The sequence below is a fragment of the Trachypithecus francoisi genome, unplaced genomic scaffold, assembly GCF_009764315.1.
Source record: "Trachypithecus francoisi isolate TF-2019V2 unplaced genomic scaffold, Tfra_2.0 Lachesis_group4, whole genome shotgun sequence".
NCBI lineage: Eukaryota > Metazoa > Chordata > Mammalia > Primates > Cercopithecidae > Trachypithecus > Trachypithecus francoisi.
Window position 1 is genome coordinate 141,489,862 of NW_022681469.1, and position 20,150 is coordinate 141,510,011.

At 46.6% G+C, this 20,150-nt stretch overlaps 1 protein-coding gene across 14 annotated transcripts in view; it reads right to left on the bottom strand.

The window, feature by feature from the left end:
• Positions 1–20,150, bottom strand: part of TNS3 (tensin 3) — a 353,662-nt gene that overhangs the window by 25,713 nt on the left and 307,799 nt on the right. For all 14 annotated transcript variants that reach the window (XM_033194200.1, XM_033194198.1, XM_033194194.1 and 11 more), the window contains 3 exons: positions 2,658–2,829; positions 799–1,433; positions 35–121 (listed from right to left, as the gene is read on the bottom strand). In XM_033194200.1, the coding sequence (XP_033050091.1) occupies positions 35–121; positions 799–1,433; positions 2,658–2,829 (894 nt within the window). The remainder of the gene's footprint in view (positions 1–34; positions 122–798; positions 1,434–2,657; positions 2,830–20,150) is intronic.

Here is a 20,150-nt window from a genome sequence, read left to right on the forward strand (position 1 = left end):
GATGCCCAGGGAGGCCCTCATCCTCTCCACGTACCTTGTTCTCTTGAAATATCCGCCTTGTACCAGAACTTGGAAGTGTCTTGAACAAATTTCACAATCACAAGTTTATCACCTGGACTATCTGCAAAGCAAAATTTAAAAACAGTGACCATGATGGACACTTTTCTTCTTGCAACCTCTCATCTGCTGTGATCCCAGAAGTCCAAATCGCATGCCAAGGGCAAGCAAGCGAGGGACGTTCTAAGGAAAGGGAACCCTGCCTTTGAAATGACTGAGATGGACGAGGCAGTGACAACTTTATAACACAAAACAAAACAACAGGATGCTTGGATTGGGCCTTTGCAATACATTTTTAAGAATACATAGGAAGGTAGCAAGGAAACAGAGGGCAAAGTTGGTGTTGTTTAACCCATAGACCACATTGCTTCTTATACACTTGAAATATTTCATAATTGCGTTTTGGATGAATTCATTTAATTTGACAAGCAATTTGTTATTTACAAAAAGCCATGTTCCCAAGTGAAACGGAAAACAGAACCACTGCAGCTGTCGGCACTTTCTACAACTGGAAGGAATTCAAGGTAGCCAAACACAGAAGCCAAGAAGAGTGAATGAGAAGCCTGGGCCAGTGCTTGGCTTTGGACCAGGAAAATGGAAAAGTACCCCAATGGCTCTGGATTTTCTCTCCAGGTGCCTGGCCCAGCACTAGAGATGTGCCAGCTCAGCTGCAGGTCTGAGCCCTTCCCTTCCTGAGTGAATGGACAGAGGAGCCCTCCCACCCGCTGGAAACACACCTACCTGGCAGAGGTGAGGCCACCTCTGAGGCCTTGGAAAAGTCCGGAAGGACATTTGGGAAGGGGATACTGATGGTGCTCCCACTGTGCGGGCTGGAGAAGCCACTGGAGGAAGGGGAGACTGAGCCCAAAGAACGATCCCCCTCCGAGGCCCGCTTCTTCTCAGGGAGGGGCGGCTGCCCAGGCAGGGTCACACCCTGGCCCTGCAGGCCTGGACTGTGGTGGCTGCTGTGTCCAGGCGCCACCGTGAGAAAGTTGTGGGACAGGAAGCCATTGTCAGCAGCCCCTGTAGCTGTCAGTGGGATGCTGGGGGTCGGTGACGCTCCGTGAGAATTGGCCAGCAAGGCCCCCAGGTCCTCCTCAGGCGAAAGGCCACTTCCCACTGGGGCGGTGCCGAAGCCCAGGAAGGTCTGGCTGCTGGGGGGCGCCAGGGAGTCCGGTGGCTCTGCTAGGGACAGCTCATGGCTGTGGAAAGAAGCCTGGAGCTCTGACGGCGGGAAGCAGGACAGCACTGGGGAGTCCTTCCTGGTACCGGATAACTCAGCACTGAGGGGACTTCCGGTGGGCCGGCCGCTCCCCAGCAGGGAGACCGTGGGCTTGGGGCTGCTCTCCACCCACTGGCGTTCTGCAGAAGAGGAACTGTCCAAAAGACAAGCCGACCAAGACAGCACGTAAGGTACAAAGAGACACCTGAAGACCAGCAAGCGTCACCCACATGGTTAGACAGGGATGGGGAAGTGGGTGCTGAGGCCCTCCAGGCAGCACAGGAGGGATTTTCCAAACTATGTACACTAAGGCCCTCTCTGAGCTCATGCTGCCTGCCTTTCAAGCCCCCACTTCATGCCTGGATGCTGCAGCCCGCATGAGGTCACCCAGGGGAGCCGCCCCACGAAGGCCTCCACATGCGCAGATGCTGCTCCCTCAGCCCCTGCGCCTTCCCTCCTGCACGTTCCCTCCTGCATCTTCACTGGGTCAAGGCCCTTTCTTCCTTTAACACGCAGCTCAGCTGTGTACCCATTGGGAAGCCTTTTCCCAGCCCTTACCCAGCACCTACGGCCACATACACATGTGCCCTCGGGAGTAGAAATGCCCTCCCATCTTGTCCCACAGCACTAGGCAGGGATGCCACCCACATTCATCCCCTGCAGTGGGGCCACTGGTTCACTGCAGGTCCCCTCCTCCTGGCAGCGTGATCCTTCTGCCCCATGTCCTTTATCTGCCAGACACACCATCAGTCCTCAATCCATGCTTGCTAGATGAACCAGCTGATTAACGGATACAACAGAGACTACTGGAAATTACCACCCACTTATGAGTATGGAAAGACAGCTAAAACCACACCACATGACACACATATTTCACTAACAATGGAACACTCATGGGTCCAGAGTCTATGTGTAATGTCCTTAGATGAGGGCTCCTCTTTTATTTTAAGGAGAACGGAGGTAGAATTTAAAAAGTTAAATAGGGAGCTACGTGTCCATACAACAAAGCATAAAGAAACTTATTCCTATTCTGAGCAAGAGGAATGGTCTCACATATGAATTTCCTCAGGGGCAGTATCTTTCTGAAGCAGAAATAGGCCATTTTTCCCTGTTAATACCCACCCCCTCCCACCCCCCGGTCTTTCTGTTAACCAGAATCCTTCTAAGACTGATTTTTCCTCTGTTTCCTGTATGTCCCTATGTTTTCTCATATGTCACCACACAGCCCTGGTCCCCTGCCCTGCCCCATCTTCAGGCCAATCCCTGCCTGGTCTAGCTTCAGCTTCTCTGAAGAGCAAGCCCCCACTGGTCCCACACGCCCCTCAGCATTCTGTGTCTTTGGGGAGGTTGTGCCAAGTTTAAAGATCCATCTTCTTACCCCTCTCTCCTCTGCCCGGGGCTGTTGCTGGAAATGGTGCAGGAAGAAGCAAAAGCCTGCTGGAAGGAGGGCGTCGAGGGCGCGTCGGCCCGGAGCATCATGGATTTGGGTCCGATGGGGCTCTCTGACATCCCCACAGAGTGACTGAGCGTCTCAGGGCAGCCTCGTGGTTCTGTAGCGGGAACACAGAAAGCAGAGAGACCTCAGTTGTAGGACTGGAGAAGTCATAATCTGCCGCTTTTGCATGTTCCACAAGAAACAGTGTTGACTTTGAGATTTTCTATCATCCATGGCCATACTGAACATGACATCACTACCCGTAACAGGCTGGAGGAGACGGCCAGCCCTATCACCCCAAGCGTGGGTTTATTCTCACCCATCACTGTTCCCAAAAAATAAAGTGACCTAATTCAGTCCGCCACACAGTGTCCAGCCCATTACCACGAGCTGGTCAGCACTGGCATCCCTTCAGTCATGTGGGGAGACACACACTGGGCCCCCTGGGCTGGTCCTTCCAGCCCCGTCCCCCACAAAGGCTGATGTCCTATAATGTACTCTCCACCCCATGATCTAGGCCGCACCTCACTTTAGAATCAGCACGGCCTTTCCTCTGCAAACCAGCAGGCGACTTCTCCCCATAAAGACCATAAGGGCAGGCCCTGCAGCAGCCGGGCGGCCTAGGTGTCCTCCACCTTCCTTTGGTCCCCAGCTGGTAACTGGGCCATCGACACTGAGTGCTATGAGGGCAGAAACCCATGCTGGTGCTTTCCAGGTCAACCCCGCTGCTGCACAGGCCACACCATGGGGTGCAGCGGCCGCCCTCGCAGGTGGGCCAGAATGCAAACCTGCTTGTGTCCCATGCCTGAGCCCAGGCACATTCCTCTCGCCCAGTAGCTGCATTATTTCTGGATATTTAAAACACCTTGCCTTTTTTTTTTCTTTTTTTAAACCAGGCTTCAAGAAATGGACAATCTACCACGGTCAATAAAATAATATTATTAGAAATACTGGTCATTTTGTTTTCTGTTTCAAAACAAGTGAGGATTGTAAGAGAAGATTAACGTAGAAAAAAAGTCCATATTATTCATCTCCTGGAGAGGGTATTGAAATTTAGAGATTTCTAAATGATGTTGTTTTCCCTACAACTCATTCTGTAAGCCCCTATCTATCAAAGATTGCCACATCAGCTACAACAGCTCAAAGCCAATACTACAAAGAGCACGTTAATTTTCAGCTACAATGCAGGAATTACACTTCCACTGAGGACAATTATGAAAGCTACACAAAATACTAACAACAATAGTTTGAACCCATTCAGATCTCCCAAGGCAGCCAGGACTTACTGGGCCAAAACCTCCAGGGAAGGGAGCAGGCGATCCATGGCCATTTTTCCTTCTCAGACATTGACCCATTTGGAAGCATGTGGTATAGGGGGCCACATGCAAACTAGCAATGGTGATCACACTGTTCTGGGGAGATAAAGTTTTGAGTTCAGAGCTACCAAGGCAGCCAGTTCTGGAAGTGCCAAGGTCTCAGAAAAATGAGGACTGCAGAGACAGAGTCAAACACTCTGAGCACGTTTTCCCTCAAGGCATTTCTGAGTCCTAAGTGGCAGAGGTACAGGGCCCAGTGCCCAGTAACCAAGACAAAGCCAGCTGCTATGAAGCTAAAAAGACCAGCAGGGATTGTGGCAGTGTCTTAGCGGATGCTAAGTAACCAAAAACAGCAGTTCAAGACGTACCTAGGAAGAGGGGCCTTTGCAAACACCACAAGGTTTCAAGGTAAGACCCCTGAAGGGCTACAAACTAGAAACAAGAGGACCATGACTGGATCTGACTAGGTAGCCCGTAAGAAAAATTATATCCTCTCTGAAGAATATGCCTCCCACCCAGAGCCTGACTTTGTCTGTGCTTTAAAAATACAGTATCGGCCGGGCGCAGTGGCTCAAGCCTGTAATCCCAGCACTTTGGGAAGCCGAGGCGGGCGGATCACAAGGTCAGGAGATCGAGACCATCCTGGCTAACATGGTGAAACCCCGTCTCTACTAAAAAATACAAAAAACTAGCCGGGCGAGGTGGCGGGCGCCTGTAGTCCCAGCTACTCGGGAGGCTGAGGCAGGAGAATGGCGTGAACCCGGGAGGCGGAGCTTGCAGTGAGCTGAGATCTGGCCAGTGCACTCCAGCTTGGATGACAGAGCGAGACTCCGTCTCAAAAAAAAAAAAAAAAAAAAAAAATACAGTATCAAATATTTAATTTTAAAAAACTGATCATCAAAGGCAGGAAACATGACAAATGAAAACCGAGACTGTCACCACCCCACACACAGAAAAAACACCCACAGCTGGTTCAAAAATTGATGTTAAAAGCCACAGATATTAAAATAACTGAATAGAATGTTTAAAAAAGCAGAAGCAAAGAGAATTTCATCAAAGAACTGAAGTCCATTAAGAATAATCAAATGATGTTCCCCACCCTGTGTTTGGTTTTCTGTCCTTGCGATAGTTTGCTCAGAATGATGGTTTCCAGCTTCATCCATGTCCCGACAAAGGACATGAACTCATCCCTTTTTTATGGCTGCATAGTATTTCATGGTGTATATGTGCCACATTTCCTTAATCCAGTCTATCATTGATGGAAATTTGGGTTGGTTCCAAGTCTTTGCTGTTGTGAATAGTGCTGCAATAAGCATACATGTACATGTGTCTTTATAGTAGCATGATCTATAGTCCTTTTGGTATATAGACAGTAATGGGATCACTGGGTCAAATGGTATTTCTAGTTCTAGATCCTTGAGGAATCGCCAGACTGTCTTCAACAATGGTTGAACTAGTTTACAGTCCCACCAACAGTGTAAAAGTGTTCCTATTTCTCCACATCCTCTCCAGCACCTATTGTTTCCTGACTTTTTAATGATCACCATTCTGTGGGGAGTGGGGAGGGATAGCATTAAAAGAAATACCTAATGTAAATGGAGAGTTAATGGGTTCATCACACCAACATGGCACATGTATACATATGTAACAAACCTGCACATTGTGCACATGTACTCTAGAACATATATATATACACACACACACATATATATATGCAAAGAGAAAATCTAGAACTCAAAAACAAAATAAATGAAATTAAGCATTCAGTTCATGATTTTATCAGCAGACTAAACACAGCAGAAGAAATTGTGAGTGAACTGGGAGAAAAATAGGAAGAAAATATGCAGTCTGAAGCACAAAGAGGAACAAGAATGAGAAATACACAAAAGACGGTGAGACATGAGATATGATTCTTACAAATTCTAACATACGTATAATTGAAGTCCAAGAAGTGGTGGAGAAATTGAATGAGGCTGAGGCAATATTGGAAAATAAACATACTGAGAATTTCTCAAAAGACTCAAGAAATCAAACCACAAGTTAAAAAACAAAACAAACAAACAAAAAACTTAAGGAGGATAAATAAAAAGAAAACTACATACAAGCACTTAATAGTAAAAATTCTGAAAATTAAATACAAAGTCTGAAACACAGTGCCTTGTCCATTTTGGGGGAAAGGACGGGACACCAATTTCTGCACAGATGTTTTCAACATTTAATAATGTTTCCATTATAGAAAAGCCCAGGACTAATGTTTTGTTTGCATGAACATACTGTAAGACCCTTGGGAATGGTGTGTCTGCTGCACCCAACTGTAAATATCGTGACCATCTCAAGGCCAGGCCCAGCAAATGCTCAGTCTTGTGTCATGAATGCATGTGCGTATCTCCTGCTATGACTGACCTGTAAATCCGTAGAGCAGATGCATTTATGTGACTGACTGCCCCTCCTCCCAGTATGGCCCACAGGAAATGTTCTAAAATAAGTGTTCAGTGAATTTATTATTTCTTTCTATTAAAGCTGGGATAGAAAAACAAAGATGCATGGGGTTTAAAATCATCCCTCTGCACCCTCACTTCTATTCCCAGTACTAAGATTATTTATCTCCATTTATGTTTGTCTGTATTTCTTTTCCATTTAAAATGTCTTTACTGGGGCTGGGTGAGGTGGGTCATGCCTATAATCCCAGCACTTTGGGAGGCAAGGCAGGGGGATCAACTGAGGTCAGAAGTTCAAGACGATCCTGGCCAACATGGTGAAACCCCGTCTCTTCTAAAAATACAAAAATTAGCTGGGCGTGGTGGTGCATGCCTGTAATCCCAGCTACTCAGGAGGCTAAGGCAGGAGAATCGCTTGAACCTGGGAGGCAGAGGTTGCAGTGAGCTGAGATCATGCCACTGCACTCCAGCCTGGGCGAGACAGCAAAACTCCATCTCAAAAAATAAAAAAATAAAATAAAATGTCTTTGCTGGGCACCAGTTTTCCACTAACATGGCCTAGACCAGTGGGAGAACGGAAGAGAGAAACAAAAGCACAACAGGGAGTGCCTGCATGTCCTGCTTGTGTCAGCTAGATGAGACCATGTGCAAATTACTACTGCATGGAGGAGCATGTGAGGTACAGCTTTTGAGCTGCAGGAGGACCCACAGGGAGACTTGCTTAATCTGGAGGGAGCTTCATCTGAAGGCTTCCTGGAGCAAGTGGCATTTGATGGATGCCCTTTGGGAAGGATGGGTGGCATCTGACACAACCACCTCATGGGTTCTTTGCTTATGGGGCAGGGTCCACCCCTGCCATTCACCTCTGTGCCCCCAGCACTGGGCTGGCACCTGTAGGAGCTCCAGGTCATTCACATTATGAATGAATGAATGAACTAGTAAAGGCTTAGAGGTTAGAGGGAGAAGTTCAGAGCATGACGTGGAAATACTGCTCAGGGGTCTGGTTCGGAGGAGTAGGTGGACGGTTGGTTGATCAGTTCCTAGGGGTTCATGCCAAGGAGCAGCACAGAACTTTGGAATAAAAAAAAATGTTAATTAATCAAGTTTAATATGCCCACCTTATGGTTGGTTGTTTGAGCTTTCAAAAAGTCATACAAGAGAGGAGCACATAACGCAGCACAGCACACAGTACCTGTTCCTATGACTGACATTGCTCTTAGTGGTCCCCAGAAAGCCACGGGGGCAATATCTGGTGCTTCACATCCCTGTTAACGGTCCCCGTGCCTCAAGGCTCTAGAAGACCCCATGCCATGACTCAGAAGCCCTCAATGCACTCTCATGGCGCCTGGGAATTTCACCAAATGAGAAGAGGCTGAAGGAAAATAAAATCCACTTTGTTCCTGTTATCACAGTGCTTGTCCCAGAAAACAGCAAGCCCAGCACTTCCCATGAAAGTGGCTTTGTTTATCATTCAATTAGCACCAACTCTGGGGCACCCTGGCTGTGTAGTTCCCTCTGTCAGACCAGTTCCTGACCGGGTGACAGGACTTAACCCTTTCTTTGGAGAAGTGGCTGCTCAAAGCATCAGATTCCATGTTTATCCCAAGGACTTCAGCACAGGGAGACTTGGGCTTCCTGGGCCATTTCTCCTGCAGGTCCTTGGTCCTTGCCTGTGCTCAGAGATGCAAGTCAGCTAACAGAGTGCCACACAGCTCAATGTCACAGCAATTAATCCATTTATTAGATGGGCCTTGGCATTCCCAGATAAGTTGGGTGAGGGTCACATCTTCAGGTCAGTGGAGTCACTACTAGTTTCAGTGACTGGGATGGCAGACAGCAAGGAAGATGCTGACAGCAGCTACACTTTACACAGAACCTACACCCGGCAGGCGCTGTGCTCAGCACCTACTATCTCCACTTCCCTTAGGTCTGCACACCCTGCAGGCACTGTGCTCAGCACCTACCCTCTCCACTTCCCTTAGGTCTGCATAGGTCCTCGAGATGTGCCCATGCTTAACGGGAGGGGAGAGTGAGGCAGCGGGAGCCCAGGTCCCTTTCTAAGTGCTCCTCTGCATTATCCCTGCTGGGCATTTAGCAAACTAGATGCTGGGCATCTAGCAAGCACAGGAGCCGACAGGACTGGGGGAAGTGCACCAAAAATCTTAGTCAAAGACACCAGTCAAGTGAGGATGATCTACCTACTGCAAACCCTTTTGCATGAGTTCACTTCATTTCTAGAAACGTGCTCAGCATAAGGCCGGGCAGAACTGTTGTTGTTTAACTTCTACATTTGATGTTCATGGTTAAACTACCATGAACATTTTTTGCAATGTTAAAAACGAGGACAGGACGTGGGCTGAGCTCCTTGTTGAGAGGGGATCAGGTGCCTGTATCCTCAGCTCTGCACCTACAAGAGCCCAGGAGGTGGCCCAGGGTGGGGATGATGGGGTGAGGAGCAGATGGGATTTGCACTGTCTTGCACAGGAACATCTGTGGAGGCATTAACCCCGCTGTTCCTAGCAGAGCGAGAATGCGGCAGGGAGGCCTTCCACAGCCCTGTGCCTCTGGTAGCCCGTCTCTCTGCTTCAGAGTTGGAGACATAAGGACACCACAGTGAGCGTAATTGTCCTTCAAAGCAACTACATGGAGAGTTTTCCGGGGCAGGCCAACTTCTTCTAAGGCAAAAGCCGCCTTACTGAGGCCATGCACCCCTCTCTTACGAAGATGTGTTTCCACAGCGTGGGAGGCTCCAGAGGCCACACAGGGATGCTGTTTAGACCGTGTGCACGCCAGCACAGCCCTGCCAACCAGAAACCATCTTGGGCCCTGAACAGATGCTCCTTTTAGTTCCAGGCACGCTGCTGGCTTGGCCTCCTTCTGCCCTTCATTCCCACAATATTCTCACATTTTCCCTTTGCTGCTCAGACCCAGAGCAGGAGGCATAGTACCGTTAGTGTGTGGAAATAACATTCATCTCACTTTCTGGTATTCCGCCTAAGCAGCTGGTGTCCCCGGTGCCCCGCGGGGATGAGGTGGCTGGGAAGGCCGCTGCTGTGGGGCAGCCCCAGGGGCTGGGCTAGAACTTGGGAGGCGCGTGCCCGTCCTTCTGGGACCTCAGGAATGTCTATGCTCCTCTCCTCTCGGCTTCCACTTCCTTCATTTCCTTTACCCAGAACAAGGGTGACAGAGGGTCATGGGCCCTTTTCCAAATGATCTATTTTTATGCTCTCATCCAGGCTTCTGTGGGAAGCTGGATACCACTCATTCTCCAATGGCCACTATTTACATGACATATAAGTTAACAGGAAGAAAAGAAAGCCACAGGGCTCAGGCAGGGCCACTGGCTCCCTCTTCCGAAGCCTTAAAGCCAGGCCAAAGACCTGCAACCTAAATGCGTAAGGAGTTGTCAGACACATTAAACATTCATGAGGGATCCAAACATCAAAGTTCATTCTTAGGGTGTGACTCTTATCATAGATGCAGGAACCATAACTTACTTAGCAAAAAATCAGGACATGTGACATTAAAAACAAAATCAACATTTTCCTGTGTTCCTAATTTCCTGTGTTCCTGATAAGGCATAAAAATTATTCACTCATACATCAATTAGTTAATAACTACAAATCGCCTTTGAATGTTTTATGTCACCTTTAATGAAAAATAAAATAAATTTAGCTGAGGTCAATATTATAGTCTCCTATCCAAGGGAAGAAACTTGAGTTTTGTTAACTACCTAAAAATGCAGTCTCAATCTTTGGCCCATAAATGCATAGGCATATTCACAATAAACTTTCCGAAGTGAGTGAGAATATCTATCTATCTATTTATCTATCTCCATTCTTTCCTCCCTCCTAGTCACATTATGGGATTATTATGCAGTTAAATTGAAAGTTTCTTTTTCCATTATTTGAGAGAGTTCTAAAAAAAATGGAACATCAAATCTCTCGTATCCTTCTTCCATGACATTTCTAGGTGGGCAATTGGGACTGCTGCCGAAAGACAGCTCAGATCTCAGATCTCCAGGTTCTAGCCTGAGCTCTTCTGCCATAAACTATGGGGTGCCGGGCACACTGTCAACCCCTGGAGCCTTCAGGGTCTTCATTTACAGACTCACTTCAATTGGGATCAAATTAGACGATTTCTAGGGTTTATTTAGCTAATAATTTTAAAATTCTAATTTAGAAAAGCAAGACTTTGTGTTGGAGTTTCCTCAGTACAGATTAGTTTTGTTTGTTTGTTTGTTTGTTTTTGTTTTTGTTTTTGTTTTTTTAAAGTCCTTATCTTTACTTTGGGAAGCCAAGGCGGGTGGATCACTGAGGTCAGGAGTTTGAGAGCAGCCTGGCCAACATGGTGAAACACTGTCTCTATTAAAAATACAAAAATTAGCCAGAAATCACTTGAACCCGGGAGATGGAGGTTGCAGTGAGCCGAGATCGTGGTCTTGCACTCCAGCCTGGGCAACAGAGCAAGACTCCATCTCAAAAAAAAACAAAACAAAAACACAAAAAAGTCCTTATCCTATAATTCTTCTGTTTTTTGTCTATGAACAATCAGGCCATTTAACCAACCTTCTTGAAAGCAAAGAGAAGATGGCAGGCAGCCAGATGTGAGAATTAATTAGTGACAATCCCAACACACTGAAAAAGCATTTTCATGGTTTCTGATGAGAATCAAAGTCCTACAGATACTCTACAAACAAAAATGATGAAAAATCCACAAATGAATAAATACGTACTTTCTTGGTGTTGAACCTTTTCTTTTTAAAATCCTGATGTCAACATAATACAAATAATACAAAATTTGTTCTATAGCTTAAGGTCAACTGATTTCAGTAAATACGAGAAATGCTCTCAAAAGGGTAAACTGTCTCTGTCTTTTTAAAGGAAGCAAGGTTCTTCTTTCCACAGTGAAGCCAGGATTGCTCCAGCCAGGGCCGAAATGGGAATCCTGTCCACTAAAAGCCGGGTGACCCTTTTATGACATTCTCATCACAATTGGAATTATCTCCTTCAAAAAAGACTATGCCACAGTCTTCCTTTTAAGCAATAACACAAAAGGAAGTAGAAAATGTAAAAGCAATAGTTCATTACAATTGGAGCCCTATTTTATCTTACTCTTTGAAGATGTCCCATTTATATTCAAGGTTTTGATCAGACTGGAAAGAAAACACATTTCCCAATTTAGTTGGTGTTGTGTAGAGAATTCTAATGTTGAAACAGTGAAAACAGGGTTTTTCTTCATAGTGAGTGTTTCCAAAGCAGTTTTTACACTTGGGATGCACTACGTGAGGCAAGTTCCTCCAGGGACTCACACAGTCCCTTAGCAAGCTACAAGGGATGGGAGTTGTAAAAAATGTGCTTTGGTTTGAGCTCTCAAGAAAACAAACGACTTCCTTCCTTCTAGACTTTAAAGAAAGATGACACTGAGGTAGAGCTACTGAGGCTGCCTAGAGACCACATCAAGCCTGCAGACAGAGCCAACACACAGCTGAGAAAATCAGGGTTTAGGGAGCTGCTGGAAAGAAATGTGTGAGAGAGACAGAGACAGAGACCCACCCCCTGAGTAACCAAGGAGTCCTCCTGAAACCAAATCTGAGACCACAGCCACTCACAGCTGCTCAGTGAGTTTCATTGTGTTTTTTAAATTGTGATAAGACATACGTAACAAATTTACCATCTTAACTGTTTTTAAGTGTACAGCGCCGTAGCATCAAGTACATTCACTTTTTCATACAACCACCACCACCATCTCCAGAACTTTATCTTACAAAACTAAACCTCTGTCCCCACTGAAATAATTTCCTATCCTCCACCCCAGTCCCCACCATCCCACTTTCTGTATGAATTCAATGACTCTTTGTCTTCTTGCGACCGACTTACTTGAATGAACACAATGTCCCTGAAGTTCTTCCACGTTGTAGCACATGTCAGAACGTCCTTCCTTTTAAAGGTTGAGTAATATTCCACTGCAGGCATAGATCACATTTTGTTTATCCATTCACCTGTCCCCTGGACACTCAATAGCTTTCACTCTTTGACTCTGCGAACAGTTACATTTTCTCCTTTCTTTTTCCTTTAGCCAACTTGAGTTGGGACTGGTTACTTGCAACAGGAAACAGACTCAGTGACACAAGATCCTTGCCTCAAAGCTGCTTCCAGTCCAGTGGGAGTGGAGATAGACAGGAATGCACCAGCACAGGGCAGTCAGGCCAGGGTGAGGGTATGCAAAGCAGCATCAGAAAAGAAAAAAGCCATTTGACCCTCCTCAGGGAAGCCTTCCTTATGCTGAGCCAAAACAAAACAAAAACAAAAACCCACAAACAGGAAGTATTTGCCCTTCACAAGCAGAGAGAGAACCCGCATAAGTGGCTTTGAGAGCCCTGGGCTGATTATCATGATGGAGAGTGGAGGTTACCATAATGCATACACCACGTCCACACAGGAGTGGACGGCAGTCAGAGAAAGGTTCAGGCTGCTCAAAATGATACCGGCCAGGGTCCATGCCGATGAAGAGGCTGTACCTAAGATGCCTGGTTCCAAGTCTTTAGTCTGCAGAATAATTCCAGTCTCATAACTGGACTGGCCCACAGGACAGGAAGTCTTGATGTTTTCTGCTTTCAGGTAGAATTCCCAGAGAATCTGGCTTTCCACTAGAAACGGCACATGGGACACAGATGACACGTGTTGAACTTTGCCACAGCCCTTCTAAGGAAAGGTCACTTAGCCTGGTGGCTTGACAGATGAAGCCCCAAGGAGTACTGGTCCAGGATCATCATTTTGTCCTACAACCACTGTCTGAGTACATGTGCACTACTATATAGGAACGCCTGAGGTTGGGCAATTTATTTTAAAAAGAAGTTTATTGGGCTGACGGTTCTGAAGGCTGTAGAAGAAGCATCTGCACCTGGTGAGGGCCTCAGGAAGCTCTCATTGATGTGCACTCTGCACATCCTCACCCTGGCCTAACCACCCCATGCCGGTGCACTCCTGTCTACTTCCACTCTCACTGGACTTGTGAGGGGAAGCTGGCATCACATGGCGAGAGGAAGGCAAGAGAGAGAGAGAGTGGGAGAGAGACAGAGAGAGGAGGGGAGGTGCTAGGCTCTTTTTGACAATCAGTTCTCATGTGAACTAACAGTGAGAACTCACTCGTTAACATGAGGACAGCACCAAACCCTTCATGAAGTATCTGCTCCCATGGAGGAGACAAATATCCAAACTATATCAATGACTGCACCATGGACGTCTAAGTCACGTAAGGCCCAGGGGGAAAAACCTCCCCTGCAATCTCAGAAGTCTCTTACCATGACTTGAAAACCCTATTCAATGTGGCAGATTTCAATGGACCTGAGTAGAATCAAAGACACCCTTAGAGGACCGGCCTCTCTAAGAACCCCTGTGGCAGTCGGGGCATCTGCATCCCTTATGCCCCCCAGCCCATGTGCCAGGGACCACAGGCAGCTAATGGGGGTTTCTCATGTAGTATCTGAAACTGGAAGACTACTGCTTTTGAGAGAATACCACTGGTCAGACTCTAGCCAGGTCCCTAACCAGGTAGTGCTGTGCCCAGTATTTCTAAAGCATCCCGTGAGCAATGAGGAAGGCAACAATGGGAACCCTGTGTTAGGTAAGAATTCGAAACCTCAGCTTCAGTTAAACCCTTCACTCAGTTAACAAGAAGATGTATTCTCATTGCAGTAAATATAAACAGACACTCAGAGTGCATTTTATCTTTGTTCAGAAAACGTAAGTTATCTTCACAAATTATCACTCTTTTACTAATAGTGACTACCTGTGTGGTGCTCAGTGGGCTTACTTGACCCTCGGAACAACTCCTAAAGGTGTGCACTCTTGTCTATCCACACCTGTGAGGAGGCCGAGGAAAACACACACATCACCCAGCTGGAGCAGGACTCAAACGCGATTCTTGGGCTTCCCACCTCTAGTTCATTAGCATGACCTCATCCCTTTTCACTCTGTCCACAGCTCTGCGAGTTAAGAGGAATCCTGGTGTTCCACGAACTGGGAGTATTAGTCAGCTTGGGCTGCTATGACAGACACCACACAGTGGCTGAACCAACAGAAATTTATCCCCTCCCAGTCTCGCAGCTGGAAGTCCAAGATCAAGGCATTGGCAGGGCTGGTTTCTCCCGAGGCTTCTCTCCTCGGTGCACAGATGGCCGTCTTCTCCCTGTGTCCTCACATGGTCTTCCCTCTGTGTGTCTGTGTCCTGATCGCCCCCCTTCTACAGGGACACCAGTCACGTTGGATAAGGGCTCACCCTAAGGGACCACTTTCACCAGTCACCACTATAAAGGCCCTTTCTCCAAACACAGTCGCATCCTGGGGTTCTGGTTAAGGCTTCATTCAGCATAGGAATGTGCAGGGGGTGGAGGGAGTCACAATTCAGCCTAACACGAGGTGTATGGTTTGGGGAGATGCAGCCTCTCTCTGTAAATGGCAGGAGAGTGACACAGGCCCTACTTCAGAGTTCTCAGGGAATCTGCCAAGTTAAGGCATGAAAGGTGCTCACAGCAGGACCTGGTCCCTGGCAAGCACTCCAAAGGTCCATCGCGACGAGAAAGAAATGAAAACTGACATGAGGCATGTGGCTTTTGAGGAGACCACACAGACTTTCTACTATGTCCCTTCCAACTCTTGGAGCATGGGAATTCTGACCAGCCTGAGGCAGGACTCCAGGAGGAGCCAATTGTGCCAGAAAACCTGCATCTCATGGGGCCCTAAGTCAGCCAGAGGTGGTGGATGATGTGGCTTCAACCCCCTTCCTTCTTGGTCCCGATTCTCCTCACTTCTAGTCCAGCGGCTTCTGGAGCAAGCTGCCGAGGCTCTGAGTGGGGTACATTTCAGCTTTCCAAATCCTTACTGCTTTCCTCTTTGTGTTTTGTTTCACTAAGGTTTCCGATTCGTACCATGCCCAATGGGTAGGCTACTCACTTTGCTGATGCAAGGGTCTCATTCTCAACCTGCTGGTTTTTGGTGGTGCCATTCTCCTTCAGGCCGGCTCTATGTTCTTCACGGGCAGCATCTCCACGGTCATGCACCATGTCACTGGGCTTCTGGACCCTGAAGGTGCTATGGAGCCCAGCTCCATTCACTGAGTCCAAACCTCATGAATACAAAGGCCACCAGCGCTGTTGAAATGCCAGTGGGTTGTGTTGGCATTTGGAGGGCCTTCCAGCAAAGCTTTGAACATGCTAAAATTGCTCCAATATAACAAGTGATGTTCCAATTAATAAGATAATTTACAGCAATCCACAGTCCTGCCACAGGTGGTTTTCTCTCCAAGAGAGCTATCCTGGGACAGAACTGGGCAATGCTTGAAGCTCTCATCAGTCCCTCTGCCCACAATTACTCCTGTCTCATAGGAAATAAACTTAAAAAATAACCATTTTTGCTCTGAGGGGAAGGAGGGAACAAACACTTGGGAGATCAGAAAGACCTTCGCTCAAATACACCAAATTGTCCCGATTTTAACTCTACGTTGTCTTCTTCCCCCAAAGACCAGCCACTTAGAACGCACATAAAAGACCTCCTTCTCTACAGCACCCAAGCCTCTCTCTAACCAGCAGTCCAGGGAGGGGGACCTACTGCTGAAGCTTCCCTCCTGCCCATCATCCACCAAGGTTTTCCTGATGACCAACATTCACTGAGGACTTCCTCACCCTCCCAGCTGCCCTAGAAGGAGGAGTTTCATTGGCATTCTACAGAAAGATTAAAGGCTAAAGAACTGTAGAAGCACCAAGCATCCCTCAGAACTGATCCCTCAGTCCCAGGACCAGGGTCTCGGTACATTACATAGCCTCAACCTACAGAAGGAAGCTGATGCAAAAGCAAAACCACAAACCAATGGGAAAGCATGTGAGAATGAAATAGAACAGGAAGAAGAAAAAAAGCAACCCAGTGAAGGCCAGGTGTGGTGGTGGCTCACTCCTGTAATCCCAGCACTTTGGGAGACTGAGGCAGGCAGATCACGACGTCAGGAGTTCGAGACCAGCCTGAATAACATGGTGAAAACCCGTCTCTACTAAAAATACAAAAATTAGCCAGGCACGGTGGTGCACTCCTGTAGTCTCAGCTACTCAGTAGGATGAAGAAGGAGAATCGCTTGAACCCGGGAGGTGGAGGTTGCAGTGAGCCAAGATCGTGCTGCTGCACTCCAGCCTGGGCAACAGAGTGAGACTCTGTCTCAAAAAAAAAAGAACCACAAACAAACAAAAAAAAAATCAAAAAAACAACCCAGTGAAATGAAAATTAACAAACCTATCCTAGGAATGGAATGTTATGATTAGAAAAAGAGAAAAGAAAATGGTTTGTAAAAGCCTGTATATGACAAACATAAAACTGAGGGGAGTGGCTAAATATTCTAAGTTGCTGATGATATTTACCACGAGTCGAGTGTAATGCTCAAGCTCAAAGGACTGGAGAGCCCACAGAATCACAAAAGCCCTACCTAGGGCATGAAGCCCTCTAAAGCACTCAAGAGCAGTCTGCTCCCTGATTCCCTCATATGAAGGCCCTCAGTGGCCACGGACCCAGCTCTACCTAGCACACGGCTAGTAGCACACTCTGCTGGAACCATGTCTGGGTGCCTCAGAGGTGAGGCTGTGTCGCATTCACTGTCACATTACCGGGGCTTCCTACGTAGGAGGCCGGCAGGGAGGGGTCCCCTGCTGAGGACTCATTGCGTGGTAGGCACCCCGTCTCCAGCCCACCTGCAGCTCTGCACACCCTGGGCTGACCATGTAGCCAGTCTAGGGCTGGAGGTACCGCTCCTCGAGGCCTCATGTGCCCAGTCCCCAGTTGCCTTTTCTCACGGAGCTACATTTCTGAAATCTGTGCATACCTCTCTTCACCCACAGTGCATCATGATCTACCTGGCACTGTTTTCCCTATCTTAGTGTCACTTAAAATGACAGCTTTTCTGAGAATCCACCTATCTTCAGTTCTTCGACAGAGACCCAAACCAAAGAGGCCAGAAAGAAGTGGGCACATGCTTCTGGTAATTAAAGAAAAGAACTGTCAACGGTGAATTCTATATCCTGCAGAAATACCCTTCAGGAATGAAGGAAAAATAAATAAATCCAGAGATGAAGGAAAATGAAGAAGTTTTGTTGTTTGCAAATGTCCTGGCAGGGAATGGCCAAAGGAAATTTTCTAAACAGAATGAAAACCATAAGATTCGGAACTTCCAAAAGGAAAGAAGAATGTTCAAATGAGTCGAAGTAAGGGTTAATATTAAAGTTCATTCCTCTCATGACTTTTTTAAGTCACTTTTGATAGTTGGAGCAACAAGCAGACATCATCACATGTGGTACTCACCATAAATGGATAAGATACTTACAACAATTGTACTTTAAAAATGAGAAGGGTGAAGAAACTTAAATTGAAGTAAGACTTCTATGCTACACTCCAAGTGATAAAACAATACAAGTAGCCATCAATAATGACAGGTTACGTATATACCAAGAGCAAGGACTAAAAAAACTACAGGAAGGGATATACTCAAAAATACTGTCACTAAATAAAGACAGAGTTTCCCCTAAACGATAAATAAATCCACAGTAAGGCAGGAAAAGAGAAACTGAAGAGCAGAAGACAGGAAGAAAAAAAAACCCAGAAAAACATATACGCCGAGGTTTTCTGCTAAGAATGTATTTGACATTGACATCCTTGGTCCATCTGGAACTGATGTTGGCATGTGTTATAAAAGGGATCCATTAAACTTTTCTAGCTGGCAAACCTCAGTTCTATTTATGAGGCAGTTCCTCTTTCCCTTACTGACCTGGGCTGTTTTGTCTGGCACCAGAGCTCCAAGCACGTGCTGGTCTGTTCTGCACTTTCATCTGTTTGTTGGTCAATTTATCTGTCCTTGTACCAGTTCAAGTTTGCTGAATTTTCTATCTTTGTGGTAAGTCCTCATTTCTGGTAGTTGTATACTGGTTACTCAGAATTTTTATTTTATTATATAAACTTTGAATCAGCTTATCAAGTTCCACAAAATAATCTGCTGGCATTTTGACTGGAACTAAATTAAGTACACAGATGAAATTGGGAGAGTCCAACATGTCTGTGACATTGTCTTCCTATCCACAAACATGGCTTTCTCTCCATTTATTTTTATCTTTTTAAATGTCTCTTTAACAGGGCTAAGCACCGTGATGCATGCCTGTAATCCCAGTACTTTGGGAGGCCAAGGCGGGCAGACCTCTTGAGGTCAGGACCAGCGTGGTCAACATGGTGAAACCCCATCTCTACTAAAAATACAAAAATTAGCTGGGTGTGGTGGTGCACATCTGTAGTCCCAGCTACTCAGGAGGCTGAGGCCACAGAATCGCCTGAACCCGGGAGGCAAAGGTTGCAGTGAGCAAAGATCATGCCACTGCACTCTGGCTTGGGTGACAAAGTGAGACTCCATCTAAATAAATAAATAAATAAATAAGTATTTTTAAAATGTCTCTTAACAAACTTTGAAACATTTTGAAAAACTTGGAAAAATTTCTCTATTAAGAAAAAAAGTGTCTTTTTAAATAGTCTGTGCACTAACTGTATTATTCCTGTATCCCTTCAATTGCCACCATGATATCCTTGACTTGATTTCCTCCAGTCAAGTGAAGCAGGAGCTACAAAGGTGTGATGGAAAGTTTAGCAGGCTGCAGAAGTGATGGGGCCACTGGGAAAGCCATCAAGGGAAACCAGACTTGGAGGAGTCAGCTTGGAAGCATGATGGACTGTGTGGTTTTGTGTATCCATTACTCCCATGAACAGATGCATAAAGAGGAGTTCCCGAGACTCACGTCTTCCAGAAACAAGCCTTGTATTTGGTCCCATTTCCTTCTTACCTCCTCAGAGCAGTAAGTGAGTTCCACAGCATTCTAGAAGCTTTTCTATCTGTACTTGGTCACTCAAGAAAGCCAGACATCCCACTGGTGACCCTGGTCCTCCTGCCAGCTGAGCTCTCATTCTTCTCTCTTCCACCCTATGTTTGTAAAATCCTGTTTAACTTTAATTTACCTGGGTGACCCAGTACCCACCTGCCTTCTCCACCCAGCCATCCATTCTACCTGAGGCTAATCAAGAATCAAATGTCCACAGAGAACACTGCTCAAAGAAGGCCACAGGCCACCCTGCTATCTCGTGGTAGAACTAGAAGTTGACATTCCAGTGATTTCTTAGTCCTGTGTTCTTAGGTTATCTCCTGGCAAAATCACAGTGAGCAATGGGACAGAGCAAGAAGGCAGAGTGTGTGTGTGACGGGGACCTTCTGGTCCCTTGACTCTTACTATAAACTCATCCTGTTTACAGTCCCTCCTGATAGGAGGGAGAGGCCACCTGTCTCAGCTGGGCCTCACGTAAAGAAAATGGCCATGGTATACTCATCAGACCACAGGACTTCAAGCTACCCCAGACCTGTGTCTGACAGCAGTAAGACCACCTTCCACGCATCATACCCACCAGCCTTCCTGTCCTGATCCTACATCAACTGGGCAGCTTGATTGCCTTGGATGTTAATTTTTTTAAAGACAGGGAAGTGGAAATAGAAGGGTAGAAGAGACAAGGTCAAAGTGGGCAGCAGTTAGAACTATGTCGACGCATGGTCCTAGCTGCACAAACTGCTTTTTTAGAACCATACGGATCATCAGATCCCAGCTCCAACCACAGGAG